Raw genomic sequence first — 20,044 nt, forward strand, 5'->3', positions numbered from 1 at the left:
ATCTGATGGACCTGGAAGTGACACCACACTTAACAACCCTATTGATACTTTGCACTGACGTCACACTGGGGGTGTTCTACATGTATGTCTGTGGTAGAACCTTCAGCAGTTACCATGGTGACACGATGCACAAATTGGTAAACACTGTCAAAAAAGTTTTAAAATGGCCTGAAAGCTCAAGAAACATGATACAAAATGGATTTAGACAGCACTTTTTCAGGAGCCTGTGATATATAAGCGGTTATGGTCATGTTTAGGAGTTTGATTTTCAACAAAATGGTGAGAATGACAAAGTGAAAAACTAATCCGTGTATCATTCATTCATTTGTTTTTCAATATAAAACCAGTTTTCTTCATTATTTGTCTCCAAAACCAAAAAGAAAAAACAGGTAACGATTCGTTTTTTTCTCAGTTTTCAATTTTGTGTTTAAGTGAATAAAGGAAAAAACACATAACGACGTCGGACTGAACCAGGACTGAATCAGGACTGAACCCAGACTAAACCAGGTCTAAACCAGGACTAAACCAGGACTAAACCTAAACCAGGACCTAAACCAGGACTAAACCAGTCTCAGTCACAGTCTCAGTCCTGATCTTGTCCTGGTCTGGTCCTGGTCCCTGTCTCAGTCCTGGTCTGGTCCTGGTCTGGTCCCGGTCTCAGTCCCTGTCTCAGTCCTGGTCCCAGTCTCAGTCCCAGTCTGTTCCCAGTTTCCTGATCACCCGACAGTCTACGCGGGCGCACCTCCTGCTTCACAGTCCTGGTTCAGTCCTAGTTTAGTCCTGCTTCAGTCCTGGTTCAGTCCTGGTCTAGTCCTGGTTCAGTCCTGGTTCAGTCCGTTATCCGTCAAATCAAAAACTGAAAAAATAAATCGTTAAATGTTTTTTCATTTTGGTTTTGGAAACAAATAATGAAGAAACTAGTTGTTTCATTTTCTTATTTTTGGTTTTATTTTGAAAAACAAATGAATGAATGATACACGTTTAAGAGCATAAATCAGCTCAGTTGTCATTCCAACTAACTCAGTTCTTTCTGGTCAGATTGTGTTCAAATAAAGATCAGATTAAATCCAACTTGAGTAACAGAGCTTCAGACAGAGTAGTGCCTTTAGTTAGTAAGTTAGTTTAGCACCACACCCCCAGGAAATGTTGTCGACAATCAGCTGCAAAGTATCTATAGTGAGTGAGGAGTGAAGCAATCTGAAAATGAGCTGGAGATAACAAAAAAAAATGGACAAAACGAAACGATATGGTTCAAATCTCAAGTCAGTTCAACATAAGACGTCTCCTTTAAAACGTCATTGCGGCGTTCCTAAAAATATCCCCAAAAGCCTCCAAAGCACGTCCTCGATTCTCTCTTCCCGGTCCGATCACAAGTGTCCGTTTCCCGTCTGCTTCCTGTCCCCGTGCGAGGATGAGCGGGACCAGCCGGTGCTCAGGTCGGGGAGGGGGGGTGGGCTGTCAGAACAGGACGGCCGCCTCCGGTTGGGGCGGAGTCGTGGAGCCGCGGTGGCCCCCGAGCACGGAGCCGGTGAGGTGCATCCTGGGAGGGCTACAGCACAGCGCGGGCTTCTGGAGGGGCAGGGGAGGGAGCAGGCCTGCGGGGAGACAGATAATTAAATAGAGTTACAGTTGAGTGGATGTTTAACGCTGGAAAAGCCCCAGGTAGCGGCTTTAATTAAGGGTGTTCGTCTTGCGCAGATTTTTTACGACTTTTTTAGTTTAATAAATAGGAAGTGAGCAGTGTGTAGTACGCTCACAGGCAGAGGCGGGTAGAGGAATCAAAAGTAAGAGTAACAGTCTGTGTATCGTTCGTTCATTTGTTTTTCAAAATGAAACCAAAAATAAGAAAATGAAAAAGCAACTATTTTCTTCATTATTTGTCCCCAAAACCAAAATGAAAAAACGGATAATGATTTGTTTTTTTTTTTTTTTTTTTCACTTTTCGATTTTGTGTTTAAATGAATAATGGAAAAAAATTGATAATGGCCGTTTCCGGTTTTTGACTTTTTTGCCGGACTTTTTGAACCAGGACTAAAACAGGTCTAAACTAGGGCTAAACCAGGTCTAAACCAGGTCTAAACCAGTACTGAGTGTCGGGACAGGCCCGGAGGTGCGCCCGCATTGACTATTGGGTGATCAGGGCTCAGACCAGGACCAGACCAGGACTGAGACCATGACTGAGATGGGACCAGACCAGTACCAGACTGGAGACCAGAACTGAGACCAGGACCAGACCAGGACTGAAACCGGAACCAGACAGGGACGGATACCAGAACTGAGACCAGAACTGAGACCTGGAATGAGACCAAGACTGAGACTGGGACTAGACCAGGACTGGGACCAAGACCGAGACTGAGACTGGGACCAAGACCAGACCGGGACTGAGACCAGAACTGAGACCAGAACTGAGACCGCGACCAGCCCAGGACTGAAACCGGAACCAGACAGGGACCGATACCAGAACTGAGACGGGGCCAGACCAGGACGGAGACTGGGACTGAGACCTGGGCTGAGACCAGGACCAGACCAGGACTGAGACCGGTTTAGTCCTAGTTTAGGCCTGGTTTAAGCCTGGCTCAGTTCTGGTTCAGTCCGTATGTGGTGCAAAAGTCCGCCATCGCAGTTTAAGTCACGGAAACGGGAAACGACCGTTATCCATTTTCTTCCATTATTTATTTAAACACAAAATCGAAAACTGAAAAACAAATCGTTATCTGTTTTTTTTTAGTTTGGATACAAATGATGAAGAAATTATTATTATTATTATTATTATTATTATTTTTTTGTTTTATTTTGAAAAACAAATGAACAAATGATACACGGATTAGTAACATTACTTCTAATATTACTTAAGTAGAGGTACAAAGTGGTGGTTGCAAGAAAATACTCAAGTAACAGTTGTGAAAAATACTACTACTACCCAGAGAGTAACTGTCAGGACATAACATCTAATTTATAATTTGAAGTGAATGTCATTTCCAGGAAAAAACATGACATAATGTATTATTTAATTTGGGTGTCATTTTGAAAGCCTCCATATAACTGCAGTACATTATTCTTATGAAACCACACGGTAAATAAAAGTGTAATCATCATATAGTGTACTTTACTTATAAAAACTGCATGCATAATCCAGCTTTATTTCATGCTAACATGGTTTGTCCTGACTCAAAGCCTACACCAGATCATTTATCTGCTGCACAAACTCTGTTCCTTTAACCTCAGTGACAGATCCTCAGATCCTATTGCTCCTATATTGAATCTGCCCACTTTCTCTTTTATCTCGTGGTTTGGGTGTCTCCCTGTGAAAGAAAAGAACAGCTTAAACAGCATTGTCAAAGTCTGTTCTCAAATAATCAGGGCCCAGTAGAGATCTGACATCGCTCCGGTAGAGTCGGGTCTCTACAAAAGCCAGTCAAATCATTGCCCTCGACCTTATCCTCAGGGTCTAGACCAGAGACACGTCTTATCCTCAGAGCGCTGTTATCAGATGCCCCTGATTAGAGCTCATCGATATTGTGCCATGCGATTCTTCTGTCTGAGTCTGAGGTTTTTAGTCTTCATTTGAAAACATGTGAACCGTCATGGCGTATTACCGTATTTCCCGGGCTTAAGCCTCTAACCGCATCAAAAAGCGTCCGCAATCCAGAGCGCCCTATACACGAATCCACTCGGGTGTCCCATCACGACTTCAGTAAACTACAAAGCCGCACCACCCGCAGAACACGCAAACACACACGAAGACAGACATTGACCACAGAGCGAAAAACACCCACAGACACACTCATCACTCCACGCCGACGAGGAACAGAACGGAGGAACGAACCGAAAAAGCGAGTGCAGTGTACCACTTCTAGACACAACTGAACAACTGAGTCACTGCGAACACGTCGACAATCCAGCGATCCCCAACGCCACAACTGAACAAAGCCCAGAGTCACCGTGAACGCGCCAAACAAAATCCCACTGACCCATCCAACTGTTGTGTTTCCTTTAAAGTCCGGTGCAGTTTATTTGTGAAAAAAGTTTGAAAACAGACCATTTAATGACAGTGTGTCTTATAATAGCCTGGAAAATACGGTAGTCCAATATTAGTCATTTGGTCTTCTGATATTTCATGTTATTAGGTTCTTTTTTCAGACCAAGAGTTTGTTTTCATACCTGACAATTTCGACTAGGGCTGTCACGGTTAGGGCATTTCTCCTGCGGTGCGGTATAGAAGTAACATTTGACTTTGGAACAAGTGCTGCAGCATCTCTCCAGCTCTCACTGTGGCAGGTCGGATCAGAGTCCTGCACCAGGTTGGTTCCCGCGGACTTAAGAGAGAGAGCACCTCAAGCCCATGGAGCAGGGTGTCCGCCAAGTGAGATCGGGCGACGGCTGCACTTACTCTGCACCGGTCCTTTAGCCTGTGGTCACCCGACAGTCTCGGCGCACCTCTGAGCTCGCTCCGACAGCGAGTCCTGGTTCAGTTCTGGTTTAGTCCTGGTTTAGTCGAAGTTCAGCCCTAGGTTAGTCCTGAATTAGTCCTGGGTTAGTCCTGGTTCAGTCCGTGGCGTGTTTCTTCTGCTCCATAAATAAAGCCTGTGAAGTGATGAGAGTCGAGTGGCGTCTGTGAATTCATATTCGTAATGAAGAAAGTGAAACTGTTTCATTTCATTTTGTGATCGTAATTCTTGAAGTCTTTTCAATTCGTATTCTGATGGATGTTTCAGTTAAAATGCTTTTAATTTGTGCGTGGTTTATCAAGGGTCCAGGCAGGTGCGGGTTTAACTTTGATATAACCACTGATTAACGGGTGGGTGCAGTGCTGGACCGAGCGGGTGCAGGTCTTCAAAAATGAACCCGCGCAGGACTCTGGGTCAGGTCACTGGTCACGTGCGATGATCGCAGTGGGCCAACATACACCGTGATGGTCCTGTTAGTACCGCGCGATTCGTTTTTGAGGTTATTGCGACAGCTCTAGTTTCGACTAGACAGCGCCAAAACCCGTTTAAATCAGCTGATTGGACACGTCACAGCAACATCACGTGACCACTCTGAGGAAGAGCGCTAGTGAAGAGTCCAAACTGTCAGGTATGAAAACAAACTCTTGGTCTGAAAAAGGAACCTAATAGCATGCCATGGCATATACTACTGTACTGTACTGAGATGTGTGTGTGTGTGAGGTGGGCCAGGTGGCTCCAGTGAATTGTCCTACAAGAGTCCCTTAGTCTGATTCTGATTCATACAATACTGCTTTGGATGAGTACAGTCGTCCCTCACCCTTTCACGGTCTCGCTGTTTCGCACGCGCATTGTGTTCTTCCCCCTGCAGCCTGATTGGCTATGGACCATTGTCACTCAGTCTCCTCTGTGCCATGTTTCCGTTACAGTACAGAATGTGTTCACCTGCCAAATTTACCTAAAAGTTAGATCTCTAGCATTGTGATTCTGAAGTGCTGTATGTTCTCCCTGACAAAATCCGCAATGTCGACAAAACGTTCTGCACTGACAAAGACTCCTGCAGTCACACCCAAAAGACAGAGTTGGACTTCTGGACACACTGAAGGAAGGTACAAGTTACGCGGCTGTAGCAGAGTCTTGCACAGGGTCGGGTACGAGCAAATAGTTGCTGAAACGGGCGGGTTTTAATGTTTTGGTATTTTAAGGGTGAGTATGCGGGCGGGTAGTGATTACACACAGGCAGGTCAGGACTAAACCAGGACTACACCAGAACTAAACCAGGAGTAGTCTTGGATTTAAGAGAGAGAACCCCGACTCTGTGGAGTATAGCTGTCTACAAAACGCAATGGGGTGACAGTCCAAGGTGTGGCGCTGAGCCGGTCCTTTCTCCTGCGGTCACCTCCGGGTCCGTCCCGACAGTGAGTCCTGTTTCAGTTCTGGTTTAATCCTGATTTACTCCTTTTTTAGTCCTGTTTTAGTCCTATTTCAGTCCTGCTTACTCCTCCTCTTCAGTCCTGGAATCAGTCCTAGGTTAGTTCTGGTTTAGTCGTGGTTCAGAAGTCCGTGGCGTATGCAGCATAAAAGTTTGATATATCTCTAAAATATAAAGTTGACTACTTTGCAGATTTCACCTATCATGGGTTATTTTTAGAATGTAACCCCTGCGACAAAAGAGGGACCACTGTACCACTGTAATAAGCATTCGTAGCATTATTATTACACCCCTCTTATTTTTCAGTCACAAATACATGTTTTTTTCGATGGTGCAGCACACAAAGAATAATGTCAACACAATTCAGCCCGTGCAGAATCCTCACCGTCATGCTCCCCGGTCTGTGAGCACACTTCCGCTGTGTCCCACTCGTAGTTCTCATCCACAGACTCTTTCCTCCTGGAGCGGCTGAAAAACATTAAGACACTGTATTACTCGTCTTTGTTTGAGTAAACAAATGGAAAAACACGCTGTTCCACACGGATAGTTATCCCATCTTCTTGTAGCATTTGCATACAAGACTTTTTTTTTTTTACAATAACTTTCAATTGTACTTTTCAGACTTAAAGAGTACGTTCTGTTCAGATGTGTCCTTGCCAGTGGAGCTGTTTCCTCTCAACAGTTGTTCATTTACACAATAATAAGTTATTTACTCTTAACAGAAGGCTGCAATTAATCTCCATAATCCCCCCAACTTTTGAAACATATGTTGTCTTAAAATAACGTTTTTTGTTAATCTAAAATGATCACACAACACTGTACCTGAAATTTGTACCTGAACACAACATTTGATTCTGAAAAAGGTATAGCATTTCCATTTGTTTTTTATTCAAGTTAAGTTTCTTTGGATCCCAGTAATAAGACAAGTGAAGTTAGTCTAAAAACGTGTGGGAAGAACGCGATGCTTTATTTACTGTAGGCATATCTTTAATTGCATTTCTCGAGAGGCAGTGGTAAGATGTCTTTGTTGTACTTGTTCCTTATCAAAAGCAGAGCAGAATTTGTCTTTATGCACAGGTGTTTGAGCTCTTAAAATATCTCCACCCACTGATGTAAGTAGCTTGTTGTAGTCCATGATGCTCCTCTGTATTTTAAAGTCTGTACACTTTCACCAGACTAATTCTAACAATTTGTGTACTTATGTTAATCTACATTCAATACAGTGAAAAAGAAAAACACTTTCAAATGCATACAGGATGTGAGTGTAGCTTTAATATTACTGGACGGCTGTGATGTGTCCTTCATACTGACATTGAAAAAGAATTGAACCTTCAAAATGCATACATATATATTTTCAGAAGCACTGTAACCTTCTCCTGCAGGATTTTATTGAAATATAAAGTTAAAACCATACATTCATTCTCTGTCAGACACATGTTTATGGCATAATGCAAGAGGAACATTTCTGTGGAGACAAGCAGGAGGAGGCCCTCATCCAGGACAAACAAGGGTCTGGTTTGTGGAGATGCAAGCCCACTCAGAGGAAGGACACATGTTTTTCTAAGTGTTTGCAGTGCAAGACGAAAAACGAAAATGAAATGCAAAAGGTTTTTATTTTAGACTACTTTGTGCAGAAAGGTACGCAGGAGCTTTGAAACCAAAGTATGTAACCTTTTTTTGCCAAAAAATAGACTCAAATAATAGCATGTTTTTTGTTTTTTTTCATACTGGTTGTATTTATGGCCATGAAAAACATGTGCCCTTAATAGGGGTGTGCAAAAGTATCGAAAAACCAATATATCCTATTGTTTAATGTGATACAGTGTCAATATCGTGGCCAGCTGTATCGATATATCGCCAAGAGTTATTTTCTTACAGTGCTAGAGTTTTGTTGCTTGTTTAGTGGAAGGAAATTCATTTATGTGACTCATTTGATATTTTCACTGTTTAAATGATTAAAAAGTTTGTGTTTCATATAAACTTTGCACAAGAATTTGTTTAACAAAGACTTTTAGTGTCTCAGCCATCATTTAGCCTTTATCTTTTATTGAACCATATCGAATCGATTTGAAATATATCATATCGAATTGAAAGTGCACTGTATCGAGATATGTACTGCATCGTGTCCTATGTACGGAGGTATGTATCGTATCGGCAACTTCTTAATGATCCCTAAACCTAGTCCTAATTGTGAGCGGGCTTGCATCTCCACAAACCTCACTCTTATTTGGCCTGGAGAGGCCCCTCCTGCTTGTTTCGATGGAAATGTTGTTTCCATATGAACCATCTCGCAGTCGAGGACCTCAGGGACCTGCCTCCTGCTGGTGCCCAGAGTCAGGACTAAACGCGGGGAGTCAGCGTTTCAGATTCATGCAGCTAAAACCTGGAACAGTCTTGTGAACATGTGAGACAGACTCGACTTTGATGCTGTTTAAATCCAGGCTCAAAACAAGGTAAAAAATTAATGTCTCTATCTCTCTTTAATTTTATGATAATTATTTATGTTTTGATTTGTGATTTTAAAGTATTTCTTATTCTGTAAAGCACATTGAATTATTTTGTGTACAAACTGTGCTATACAAATAAACTTACCTTGCCTTTGGCTGTAATATTCCACAATATCACCTAAAACAGACATGTCAAACTCAGGCCCGGGGGCCAAATTTGGCCCACGATATAATTATATTTGGCCTGTGAGATCATATCACATATGTATTAGAGCTCCCCGCCGGCTGCCACGCCAATACTACGAATCACAGAATGCTTTGCAAATGCATTGGCACCGGCCTGTCAGTGCACTCATAGCCTCCACTACTCCTGTTGACACTCATTAACATCTGCTTGGATTTTCACTGAAGCACATTGTTATTTTTGACTGGTTCTTGGCTTGTGAAAAAAAATAAAAAATAAATTATAAAAAACATTTAAAAGGAGTTCAAAAGCTACAGATAGGCTATAGACATTATTTAAAGCTGTGTTATTTTATAATATGCTTGTTCTGGATTCAATGTTTAAGCAAAGCTATTATTAAATCTTTATTTTATTTAAGAAAATGTTTAACATTACATATCTCAAAAGAAGAGAAAACATGCAGATGTTGTTGTAATTTTTAATTTTGGCCTTTATGAATTTGAGTTTGACACCCCTGGCCTAAAACATAAGTATGGTTTTACATTTCTATTTCCATGGAATCATGCAAGTGACGTGCCACCTCCAGAAAGTTACATACTGTACCTTTAAATCAATAGTCTTACAATAAACCTAAACTTAGACTCACGACACTCACCTGTGGTTGTGCTCCATGTGCCCGCTCATCTGGTCCTCCATCCTGGCCGGAGACTCTCGTGGGGTGGGGGGACATTTGGCAGATTGACAGCCTGTTATTGGGCGCTTCCATGCTTCCTCTGCCGCTGCTGGCGTAACTGCTATAGCTCCCAGACTCCTGAACCCCTCTGTAGCCCTCCTCCTCTCCTTCATATTCAGCGTATCTCCCGTCTTCTTCCAAAAACGGCTTCTTGATGGCCTCTAGGTACCGCCCGGCCGCCCTCATAGCCTCGTGGTAATTATAATCTTGTGCCGTCGTATCTCTCCTCGGCTCGTAATTCCCGCTCGATAGGTGATTTGGCGTTAATCTCTGATGCGGAGAATTTGTTCGGATTTTATTGGGATTTGCCGGAGATTTAGCTCTTCTTGGCGAGCTCTGCGGATCCCAGACGAGCGAGGTCGGTCTCGGCGGAGCTAAATCGGCGCAGTTTTCCTGGCTTAGCGAATTTATCCACGCATCTGGTGTCAGGAAGTTGTTGTTGTCCTTCCGCCTCCGGGAGTCTAAACTGTGGCTTCTCCGCTTTGATTCCTTGGGTTTTGCTGGATTTCTCTCCCAGCTTTCGCGTTTAGTTGCGCTCGGAGACATGGGCCTTTTGACATCCTCGCCTTTGGGAACTGGACTTCGGCTGTTTAAGCTTTTACTCCTCCTTATGGTGCGACACTGATCTTTGCGGGATAGAGCGCATCCGTTTTCCACATGCGAGGCGATTCTTTGGTGTAGCATCGGCTTTGGGGTTGAATCTGGAAATCTATTTGAATCTGGTTCATCCACGCTCATCTCGACATCTCCGTTTGAGATTTTTGAAGATGTTGGCAAGACTCCGATTACTGAATGGCATCTCTGAGGGTATTTTCTCGCCTTGGAACGGCAGCATTGTAAAGCTGTTCTGCCTCCTCCCGCATGACTCACCCGCGTGCATTTTCACGGCGGAATTGGCTGATTTCTCCAAACCCTCTGGCGTCGCATCCCTCTTTTCTTGTCTCTTTGATGGGGTACGTGGGAGAGTTAATCTTCCGTTTTGACAAAAGCGCTCTGCCCCCTCATGGCTCGGAGGGGTGCGCGCCAGACGCTCTTTCTGAAAACAGGAAGGACTTACCGAGCCAAAGCGGGTCAAGTGCGGCGTGGGAGTGGGTGGCGGTGAGGTGAGACGGTAGGCTTCCCAATGCAGAGAAGCGGAAGAGAACGAACCAGGACGGTGCTGCGAGCTGACTTTGTGTGGTAACGTATTGCTCCGATACTTCCACATGGGCTCTTCCTCGTAATCGTCAGTTTGCGTGTACCTCCGCAGCTCCCTTTCCAACTCTTCTCGTTCTTGCGCGAGTTTCAGACACCGGCTTAAGTTACCCTTCTCTCTTTCGTGCTCCATTTGAAGAACCAATGTGCTGGCCGTGGTCGCCGGTTGACCGAAACCTGACCGGATATGAGGGAGAACCGGGAACGACGGACTCGGGTGCGGTAGCGTCGCGAGGCTTGCGTTGGAGCAAAGGCTACTGAAGTCCAGCATACCTTCGTAACTTGGTTTTTGAACTTGAACCAACGGGTAAATGTGGCTGTAAGGAGTGGACTGCGGTGGCTTGCAAGGCGGAAGATCGACGGACAGAACGTAAGCCGGTTCTTTATCGTCGCAGTCCGAGTGAAGGGAGATAGATCGGCGTTCTTGGAGGTCGTAGTCTTTCTTGCTGTCGATGCTCAACGTGTCGTATTCGGACGTGGCGAAGCGGCCGTCGGGACCTCTGGAGATCATTTCGATGGCGGGGGAGAGCGGGGACGGGGAGGGGCTGGTTCGGTTGAGGCCGGAGAAGGATTGGCGCTTGTTCCGGGAGCTGTAAGTGGAGCCGTTGGGAGAGCAGGAGGAGGTGGAGGAGGTGGTGGGGTAGAGGTTGGAGGAGGGGAGGAGGGTTTTCTTCAGCATACTGTCTGGACTGCCGCTGCCCGAAGTCTTTCTGTGGAGGAGGAAGAAGAATAGGATTTAAAACAGGAAAAATAGAGAGACTTCAGTGAAAGAAAAGTTGTGGAATAAACAGAAGAAAGCTAAAATTGTAGCTGGCGAGAGAGTTTTTTAGAGGATTACCGCGTAAACGTTTGTGATGGATGAGATTGTTTTCCAAAACATTTAATCCATTACTACAGATGGTAATAGTCACTAAGATATATTTTGGTTCTTGGAAAGTACAGAGGAGAAGTTATTCATGGTTTTCAGTTTCCTGCTTATAAGCACCATTTTAAGTATGCCCATTTAAAAGATGTATAATATTTCGTTTTGAATGGTTAATCGCTATGGAAACTGTGCCAATTTTTTGTCACTCTGAAACCCATAGAAAGCAAATTGTGGCCGGGAGATATATATGAGATATATATTTTGCCAAGTACATTTCATTCTTTAATGTGGAGATTTGTGATACAATAGGAGTTAAGTGATTAGAGTGCTTGTCCATAAACGTCAGCATCAGAGGACTGATTGCTTACCAAGTTCGATCATTGTGTCCTTAAGTAAGACACTTCACCCCGCATTGCCTAGTATGAATGTGGTATGTGAGAAAGAGAGAGTGACAGGGGCAGATTGGCAGCCTTATTTCCACCAGTCTGTCCCAGGGCTAGTCAGGCTGGAGCCACCTAGGCTATGTTCAGACTGCACGGCTTAACGCTCAATTCGGATTTTTTTGTGAGAACGTGTAGATGTAGAGACGTAGCCAAGAGTGGTGAGTGGCGATGTGCTTCACTTCAGTGACACGGAGTTCATTAACAATTTTCGCCTACTTCAGCGCAGAATAGTGACGTTTGTGGCTTGTTGATAACGTGTAAGTTCGGATGAATGCGCTTTGGCCGTTCACACTGAAGTCGCATGTCAAAAGATCAGATATGTATCAGTTTTAGGAGCACATATCCAAGTGGCCTGGGTCGCATTTGAAAAAAACGCATCTGTGTCGCTCAGACTGTCATTAAAAGATCAGATACAGGAACATAGGGGCCAAAAAATCAGATTTGGGTCACTTCAGGCTGCAGTGTGAATGTAGCCCCAGTGCCTCTGCTCAGTTTCATTTCTCTCCAGCAACTAGTTCAGGAATCGGTATACACTAGACCAGGAGTGTCAAACTCATTTTGGTTCGGGGGTCATATCCAACCTACTTTGATCCCAAATGGGCCGGATCAGAAAACTCATGGGGACCAGACCGGGACCAGAGCGTGACTGAGACCGAGACCAGACTGAGACCAGGCTGGGACCAGACCAAGACTGAGACCAAGACCAAGCCGGGACTAGACCGGAGGCTCAGAGCCCATGGCAGGGCCAGAGCTCGAAGTCGGTGACCTGCTCTGGTCCCGGTGTTGGTCCCGGACCTGGATCAGTCTTGGTTCAGTCCATATGCAGCTCAAAAATCCGGCATCGCAGTCACGGAAGTCACATAAACGGGCTGTTATCCGTTTTTCCATTCTTCTTTTAAACACAAAATCGAAAACTGAAAAAATCTAATCGTTATCCGTTTTTTCATTTTGGTTTTGGAGACAAATAATGAAGAAAACTTGATTTTTCATTTTCTTATTTGTGAATTTATATTGAAAAACAAATGAACGAATGATACACGGATTGTAGGCAGGTACATTTTATATTTAACCAATCACTGTTATTTGGTCATGACGTATGTAATGCACCAAATCCCGTAGGAAGAAGGACAATAACGTCTTTCCTGTTGATAAAATTCACCAAACATTCTCTTTGTTCCAGCCTTTAAAACCACAAAAGGAACCCAGACAGGCGTTTGAGTTTAACTTCATGGCTTCACAGCTCTTCACTAATTGGCCGGTGCGGTCTACAACTTTTAGTGTTCTTGCAAACCGTCTAGTGCAGGGGTGTCCCGGTCTGGTCCTGGTCTGGTCCCAGACCTGGATCAGTCTTGGTTCAGTCTGTATGCGGTGCAAAAGTCCGGCATCGCAGTCATGGAAACGGGAAATGGCCATTATCCGTTTTTTTTCCATTCTTCATTTAAACATAAAATCGAAAACTGAAAAAAACAAATCGTTATCCGTTTTTTCATTTTGGTTTTGGAGACAAATAACAGTTGTTTTTTCGTTTTCTTATTTTTGGTTTTATATTGAAAAACTAATGAACGAATGACACACGGATTCACCTACCGTCGAGCGAACGAATCCTAATGCTGCAAGGTCAGACGGCTGATGAATCAGGTTAGTGAATAATTAGGACGCTCTGAATGCATAAGGTAAGTGACGAATAACTTTGGACCACTGAAAACTGTTTAAAATGATCTAGTTTTGTTTTTCATGTTTTAAGAAGTGTCTTTAAATGATATTGTAATGTATGATAATTGGACTTTAATATGCGGCTCCAGCTTTTTCCCTTGAACTGACAACAATAAGTACCAGCATTACTCTATAAATTATAAAAGTCTAAATGAACTCTTTTTTTCTGGCTCTGGAACTGCAGGAAAATATATATTTGCTAAACCATAATTCACGCAGGACTAATTAAAGCTGATTAAGTTTGAAGCTATACAATTTTATAAGTGTCTATATGTTTTTAAATGGAAGAATAAAGTGTCTACGTGGGCGCGTCACTCCTTTAGTAGTAAACATCTATAGTTTAATAATGCACATGTTGGAACTTGTCAAGGTGAGACTCTGCAGGTGGATTGGAATAAAATCTTCAGTTTGAAACTTCTTCTGTAGATGACAAGTTTCTCGGTGCTACTTTAAGAAGTGATCTGTCCCTATGAGAGGAAAATGCATTTTGAGAAAACAGCCTTTGAAGTTAAAATGTCCAATACAACTCTATGGTGGCAGGTTGATTAAATTCAGTATTAAAACATCTTTCAGTGTAGAGTGGTTTTGATGTTTCCAAATGAAAGCTTCTTTGCCGAGAGACCAAACTGACCAAAAGTAAAACAGAAAAAAAGAAGAAGAAGAAGAAGAAGAGCTTTGCCTGGAGTGGGTAAGAATGTTTTAAAGACAGACTAACTACGGCCATTGACATGTGCCAAAATTCCGGACTGTCCCTTTAAGCCAGGGGTGTCAAACATACAGTCCAGGGGCCGGATCCGGCCCTCCAAGACCTTTAATCTGGCCCTCCACAGATTTTCTATTAAAATATTTGAATTATATTTTCTATAAAAATATTGTTAATTTTCTCTGGTGTTTATCACAGCAGCGTCTCCAGCGTCTCTGTACGTGGCCCCTCCCACCAGAGCAGCACAAATGAAGACTTGTCTCTTTCCAAACTCTCTTAAAGGACGATCGTTTTGACTGTTGACCGTGACACCCTCATCAGCAAAATGTCCAAATGAGAAAAGTGGAGCAGAGTACAGGATTTTACCACAAAAATGAACTTATTCCTATTTACATACAAGTTAATGTTAAAACATTGTGCTGAAATTGTATATTTTTTTTAAGTTTCAGGTTGTTCATAATTTTATAATATTTTGTAAAAGAAAGAGTTCATCAATTAAAAAATATTTCTGTAATAGATTTACATTTCTCTGCACAAATATTTGAACTTCTTGTTATTTTTGGGGTTTATATGTCATGAGTTTTCTGATCTGGCCCCTTTGGGATCAAAGTAGGTTGGATACGGTGCCTGGACCAAAATAAGTTTGACACCCCTGCTTTAAGACATGGACAGTATCGAAGTTAAAAGACAAATTCTATCAAAAACCTCTGACCTGCGCTTGAGCACCATGTTAAACTGTGTGCTGTTCAAAATGATGTCACACAAAATCAACCCATTTTAATAGCCTCTCAAAGCACTACAATGTGGTCATTATTCATTCTCATCATACTTGGTGGTGATAAGCTATTTCTGTAGTCAAGGCTGCCCTGGGACAGTTGGTTTCACTTCGTGGAAACTGTCTGACCTCGCAGCATTAGGATTCGTTCGCTCAACAATCGGCAGGTACTTTTTTATTTAACCAATCGCTGCTGTTTGCTCATGAGGTATGTAATGCACCAAATCCTGTAGGAAGAAGGGCAATAACATCTTTCCCCTTGATAAAATTCACCAAACATTCTCTTTGTTCGATTTGTTGTAAAACCTTGATCTCTGGAATCGTTGCCAACACAGAATGTCTGTCTTCGTCTACATCCATCTCAACCTCTTTGTTTACTGTTGTGCTGTTCCACAAAAGGGAGCCAGACAGGAGCTTGAGTTTGACGTCATGGCTTCACAGCTCTTCACTGATTGGCCAGTGCATGGTCCTCACCTTCCGGGGTTCTTGCAAACTGTCTAGTGTATTCCAATTCCTGACCTAGTCACTGGAGAGAAATGAAATTGAGCGGAGGCACTAGGTGGCACCAGTCTGGCAAATTATTCACTGCAATGAGTTTATAAGGGCTTTTCAAAACTTTCAAAGACTAGAGCGGAGTTTGCATCATGGCTACAACCAGCATGCTAGCAAGCACTTCCTTATTATGAAATAATAAAATGCTTTACAATTTGATGCAGTCCAGTACACAGTGGATTTAAAGCTGTTTGTACAATATATTAGTGACGAGCAAATGAGTCGGAGCTCTGGAGCACGTCTCGTTCTTTCTGAAACAAATTGCTCTGAAGCACTGCCTCGGAGCTCGTCTCGCAGCAGCCGCTCACGTGACCAAAGTGTGGAAGTGTCGGTCCTTCCCCCTACTGCTTCACTCTACGTGTCAATCGCTTCAGTGTATCGAAGCATTTCATTGGCTCAGCAAATGTCCCGCTCTGTGATTGGTTCAGAGTGCTTCAGAGTGTTCAGCGCACTTCTGTGGTTTGACAAGCACTGAACTGCTACAGTATAAAAGATGCACCAATATTTGTTAAAAATGTTGGGTAGTGAGGAGTATTGTGTGACGTTAGTGGTGATTTTGGCGACTTTTGGCAACTTTAGGCATTTATTTCATTTTCGATGGCATCTACAAGTGGAAAAAAGTGATCCATGGTTTGGGATCACTTTGATCTAATTCCACCAAACAAGGAAACACCTATTTTCTTATTTACAGCAACTATTTATGTTGCTCTTTACATATTATTTAAAATAATCATTATTACTGTTGTTGTTAGATACAGTGTATGCTCTGCACACAAGTATTGTCTTATTGTTAAATTTGTCCACTAGAGGTCAGTGTTTCTCCAAGGCCTCAGACACATCGAACCATTTGAGACAATATTGCGACTGAGGTGTCAGTGCTTCACGAGGCTCCATTCGCCCATCACCACAATATATCTGTACTGGGGCTAGTGTTCTGCTCAACAAAAACAAAACGCAGTAACATATGTTTGGTTAAAAATGAGTTAATGTCATTTTGTTTGTATTTGTAACCTCCTTTATCATGTGAATAAATATTGTGAAAAATATTGAGCTCAAAACTGACCTTTGACCCTTATTTGGCAGTTATTGTACACTGCTTTGAATCATGTGCCAAAAATAAGGAGTCGTGCAAACGGAAAAGGCAGTAACAGTGGATGTTTAGTTCATAAATACTGTATAGTTTATTTTAAAATCCAGCCTCTTGTCTCCTTCTTTTTGTCTTGGCCTTGGCACAGGGTCTTAACACATTAAATAAATATACCTTTGTATTCAATTATACTTTAATTATCTTTAAGTAGAGTCAGACTTGAGTCACTATTTTTAGGGCCTGAGACTTGACTTGATAAAATGGACTAAGACTTGGGACTTGGACTTGAAGGTCAGTGACTTGGGACTTGACTCGGACTTGAGACCTGTGATTTGAGAAGCACTTTGAAATCTGAATTTGTTGTATTCTGAACATAATGATTCACTCTAAGATCTTGTCAAGACATTTAAAAAAGAAACATTTGCATTTCTACAACTCTTATATACTCCTATATGAAAAATACAGTATTTTCTTTTTATTCCCATGTGGTTTTATATCTGTGTAATCCCTCAGTGGTCCAAGTAGGTCAAGTAGGTCTATTTTCAAACTTTTTTTCACAAATTAACCACATCGGATTTTTATGAAACACAACCATTTGATGGCTCAGTGGGACTTTGTTTGGTGCGTTCACGGTGACTCTGGGCTTTGTTCAGTTGTGGCGTGTAGGGAGGCTGCTGTCTGGGACAACGGATTGTCGTCGTCAGACTTGAATCACAATTTTTATTTTTATATTTATTTTTAGGACTTGAGACTTGACTTGATGAAATCGATTAAGACTTAGGACTTGAAGGTCAATGACTTGGAACTTGACTCGGACTTGAGGCCTGTGAGTTTTGAAGCACTTTAAAATCTGAATTTGTTCTGTTCTGGCTGTAATGATTCACTCTAAGGCTACGTTCAGACTGCAGGGTTTAATGCTCACCTCCGTTTTTTTTGTGAAATCCGATGTTTTTTGCGAGGTCGTTCACATTTCCTATTAAATGTGACTTGTATGTGACTCCAGTGTGAACATTAAACGGCCCGAAAGTGTCCCGCATGTGCACTGGAGACACGACGACATCAACCGCAGCGAGCGTGCTCTGTGTTTACGGAAGTTGTCCAAACATGGACGCAGCATTGAGCACCTGGAGATTTTAAAGTTTCTCTCGTACCAGAGCCAGAACATGAACAACTTACTTGTTTTAAGGAGGAGATTGAGAAGGAGAAGGACGAGGTTTTTGCCGGTGGTGTTTTGTGGGACAGCGGCAGCGACGTCCGTTGAAAGGAACATGTGGATGTGGAGACGTTGCCAAGAGTGGTGAGTGGTGATGTGCTTCGCTTTGGTGACACAGAGTTCATTAACAATTTTCGCCTACTTCAGCGCAGAATAGTGACGTTTGTGGCTTGTTGATAACGTGTAGTTCGAATGAATGCGCTTTGGCCGTTCAGACTGAAGTCGCATGTCAAAAGATCAGCTGTATCAGTTTCAGGAGCACATATCCAAGTGGCCTGGGTCGCATTTGAAAAAATCAGATCTGTGTCGTTCAGACTGTCATTAAAAGATCAGATACAGGAACATAGAGGCCAAAAAATCGGATTTGGGTCACTTCAGGCTGCAGTCTGAACGCAGCCTTAGATCTTGTAAAAACATTTAAAAAGGAAAAATGTGCATATATTTTGCTTTTGCTACAGGAAAAATACAGTACTTTCTTTTTTATTCCCATGTGGTTTTCTATCTGTGTAATCCCTCAGTGGTCCAGGTAGGTTCCATAGTGGACCACGGGTGTATACTAGTCTATGTGCTCTTATACTTGTTCTGATACAGCTCAAGATCATTCTAAAACAATTCAGGAAAGCTTCATTTCTGTCCTGTGAATGTGCTTTTTTTGTGTCGATACCTGCTCAAACAAGTATCTCACTTCGTTACTGGTTTTAGTATCGATCAGCATTCGTTTTTTGATACTTTTGACAACCCTGATAAGACAAATGTTGCTCAAATACAAGGAAAACAGAAGGACAGAAGAAAGGCAGATCCATGGACAGGCAGTGAAATGCATCGTGGGTACTTACATGGAGGAGGAGCGTTTGTAGATGGAGGGAGGGGCTTCTGAAAGGGAGAGAAGAGGACGGGGTTGGACTCATTACGAAAAAAAAAAAAAGTCACACTGATCCCATGTAAAACAACAGCAGTTCAAGTTAAAGCAAAATACCAGACACGGGCAGAGGGGGCGCTCCTGCCCACACACTTAATTACACTTACATTAATCAGACGCTAATGAGGGGTTAGGTTAATTAGCACAAAGCGTAAACCACATCAGTAATTTGAAAACAGACCGGACAAGTTAAAGACCTCGGCAGACTGAAGTGAGGGATGTGGTTTTGTCATAGTTTATTACGCTTGGACTAATCAATAAGGTGTTGTTTAGAATGCAGTTTATCAATGTGTGATATTTAAAGAGGCACTGTGTAACTTTCCTGGCAGTGTCTCCATGGTGATCTCATTGCTTTGGCTGGACTGGCTCACATTGCGCTATTTTCTGATGTACGTTCTAATGTTTCGTCGTCACAAACAGACCTGGAGTTGTGTTTTGTTTCATTCACACATGTTTAAAACACAAACGCGCTTGTAGATTTAGGCTCAGTTCTTCTCTCAAACAGAAAACACACTGATCCACCTTGTGATGTCATGTGCAGTGGTGAAGTGGGGATTTTTTAAGTGGGGGTACGTGATTCGTGAAAAATAATGTGGAATGTTATTAATGTTAATGCCTTTCATAATCAACTACAGAACAGAAATCATAGACTACAACACATGAACCAGGACTGAACCAGGACTAAAACAGGACTAAAACAGGACTGAAGCAGGACTAAACCAGAACTGAACCAGGACTAAAACAGGACTGAACAAGGACTAAAACCGGACTAAAACAGGACTGAACCAGGAGGACTGAACCAGGACAAAAACAGGACTAAACCAGCACTGAACCAGGACTAAACCAGGACTAAAACAGGACTAAAACAGGACTAAAACAGGACTAAACCAGGACTAAAACAGGACTGAACCAGGACTAAAACAGGACTAAACCAGCACTGAACCAGGACTAAAACAGGACTGAACCAGGACTGAACCAGAACTGAACCAGGACTGAACCAGGACTAAAACAGGACTGAACCAGGACTAAACCAGGCCTGAACCAGGACTAAAACAGGACTGAACCAGGCCTGAACCAGGACTAAAACAGGACTAAACCAGCACTGAACCAGGACTAATCTTGGACTAATCTTGGACTCGAGAGAGAGAGAGAGAGAACGCAAGACTTGGAGCAGGATGTCCACAAATCGTGATCGGACAACGACTGCCCTTAGCCCCGTGGGGCGCGAAGCTCTGAGCCGGTTCTTTTTCCTGCTGTCACCCAGCGGTCTACGCACACCTCCAAACCCGTCCTGACAGCGAGTCCTGGTTCAGTTCTGGTTTAGACCTGGTTCAGTCCT

At 42.9% G+C, this 20,044-nt stretch overlaps 1 protein-coding gene across 1 annotated transcript in view; it reads right to left on the reverse strand.

The window, feature by feature from the left end:
• Positions 1-996: 996 nt before the first annotated feature.
• igsf9a (immunoglobulin superfamily, member 9a) overlaps positions 997-20,044 on the reverse strand; it is a 242,568-nt gene continuing 223,520 nt past the window's right edge. Inside the window, exons 18-21 of the mRNA XM_020919260.2 lie at positions 18,623-18,659; positions 9,164-11,145; positions 6,263-6,345; positions 997-1,595 (exon numbers count right to left, since the gene is read on the reverse strand). Of these exons, the coding sequence (XP_020774919.2) occupies positions 9,966-11,145; positions 18,623-18,659 (1,217 nt within the window). The 3' untranslated portion in view covers positions 997-1,595; positions 6,263-6,345; positions 9,164-9,965. The remainder of the gene's footprint in view (positions 1,596-6,262; positions 6,346-9,163; positions 11,146-18,622; positions 18,660-20,044) is intronic.

Source organism: Boleophthalmus pectinirostris, unplaced genomic scaffold, assembly GCF_026225935.1.
Source record: "Boleophthalmus pectinirostris isolate CB_2022bp ecotype Guang Dong unplaced genomic scaffold, ASM2622593v1 HiC_scaffold_18, whole genome shotgun sequence".
Classification (NCBI taxonomy): domain Eukaryota; kingdom Metazoa; phylum Chordata; class Actinopteri; order Gobiiformes; family Gobiidae; genus Boleophthalmus; species Boleophthalmus pectinirostris.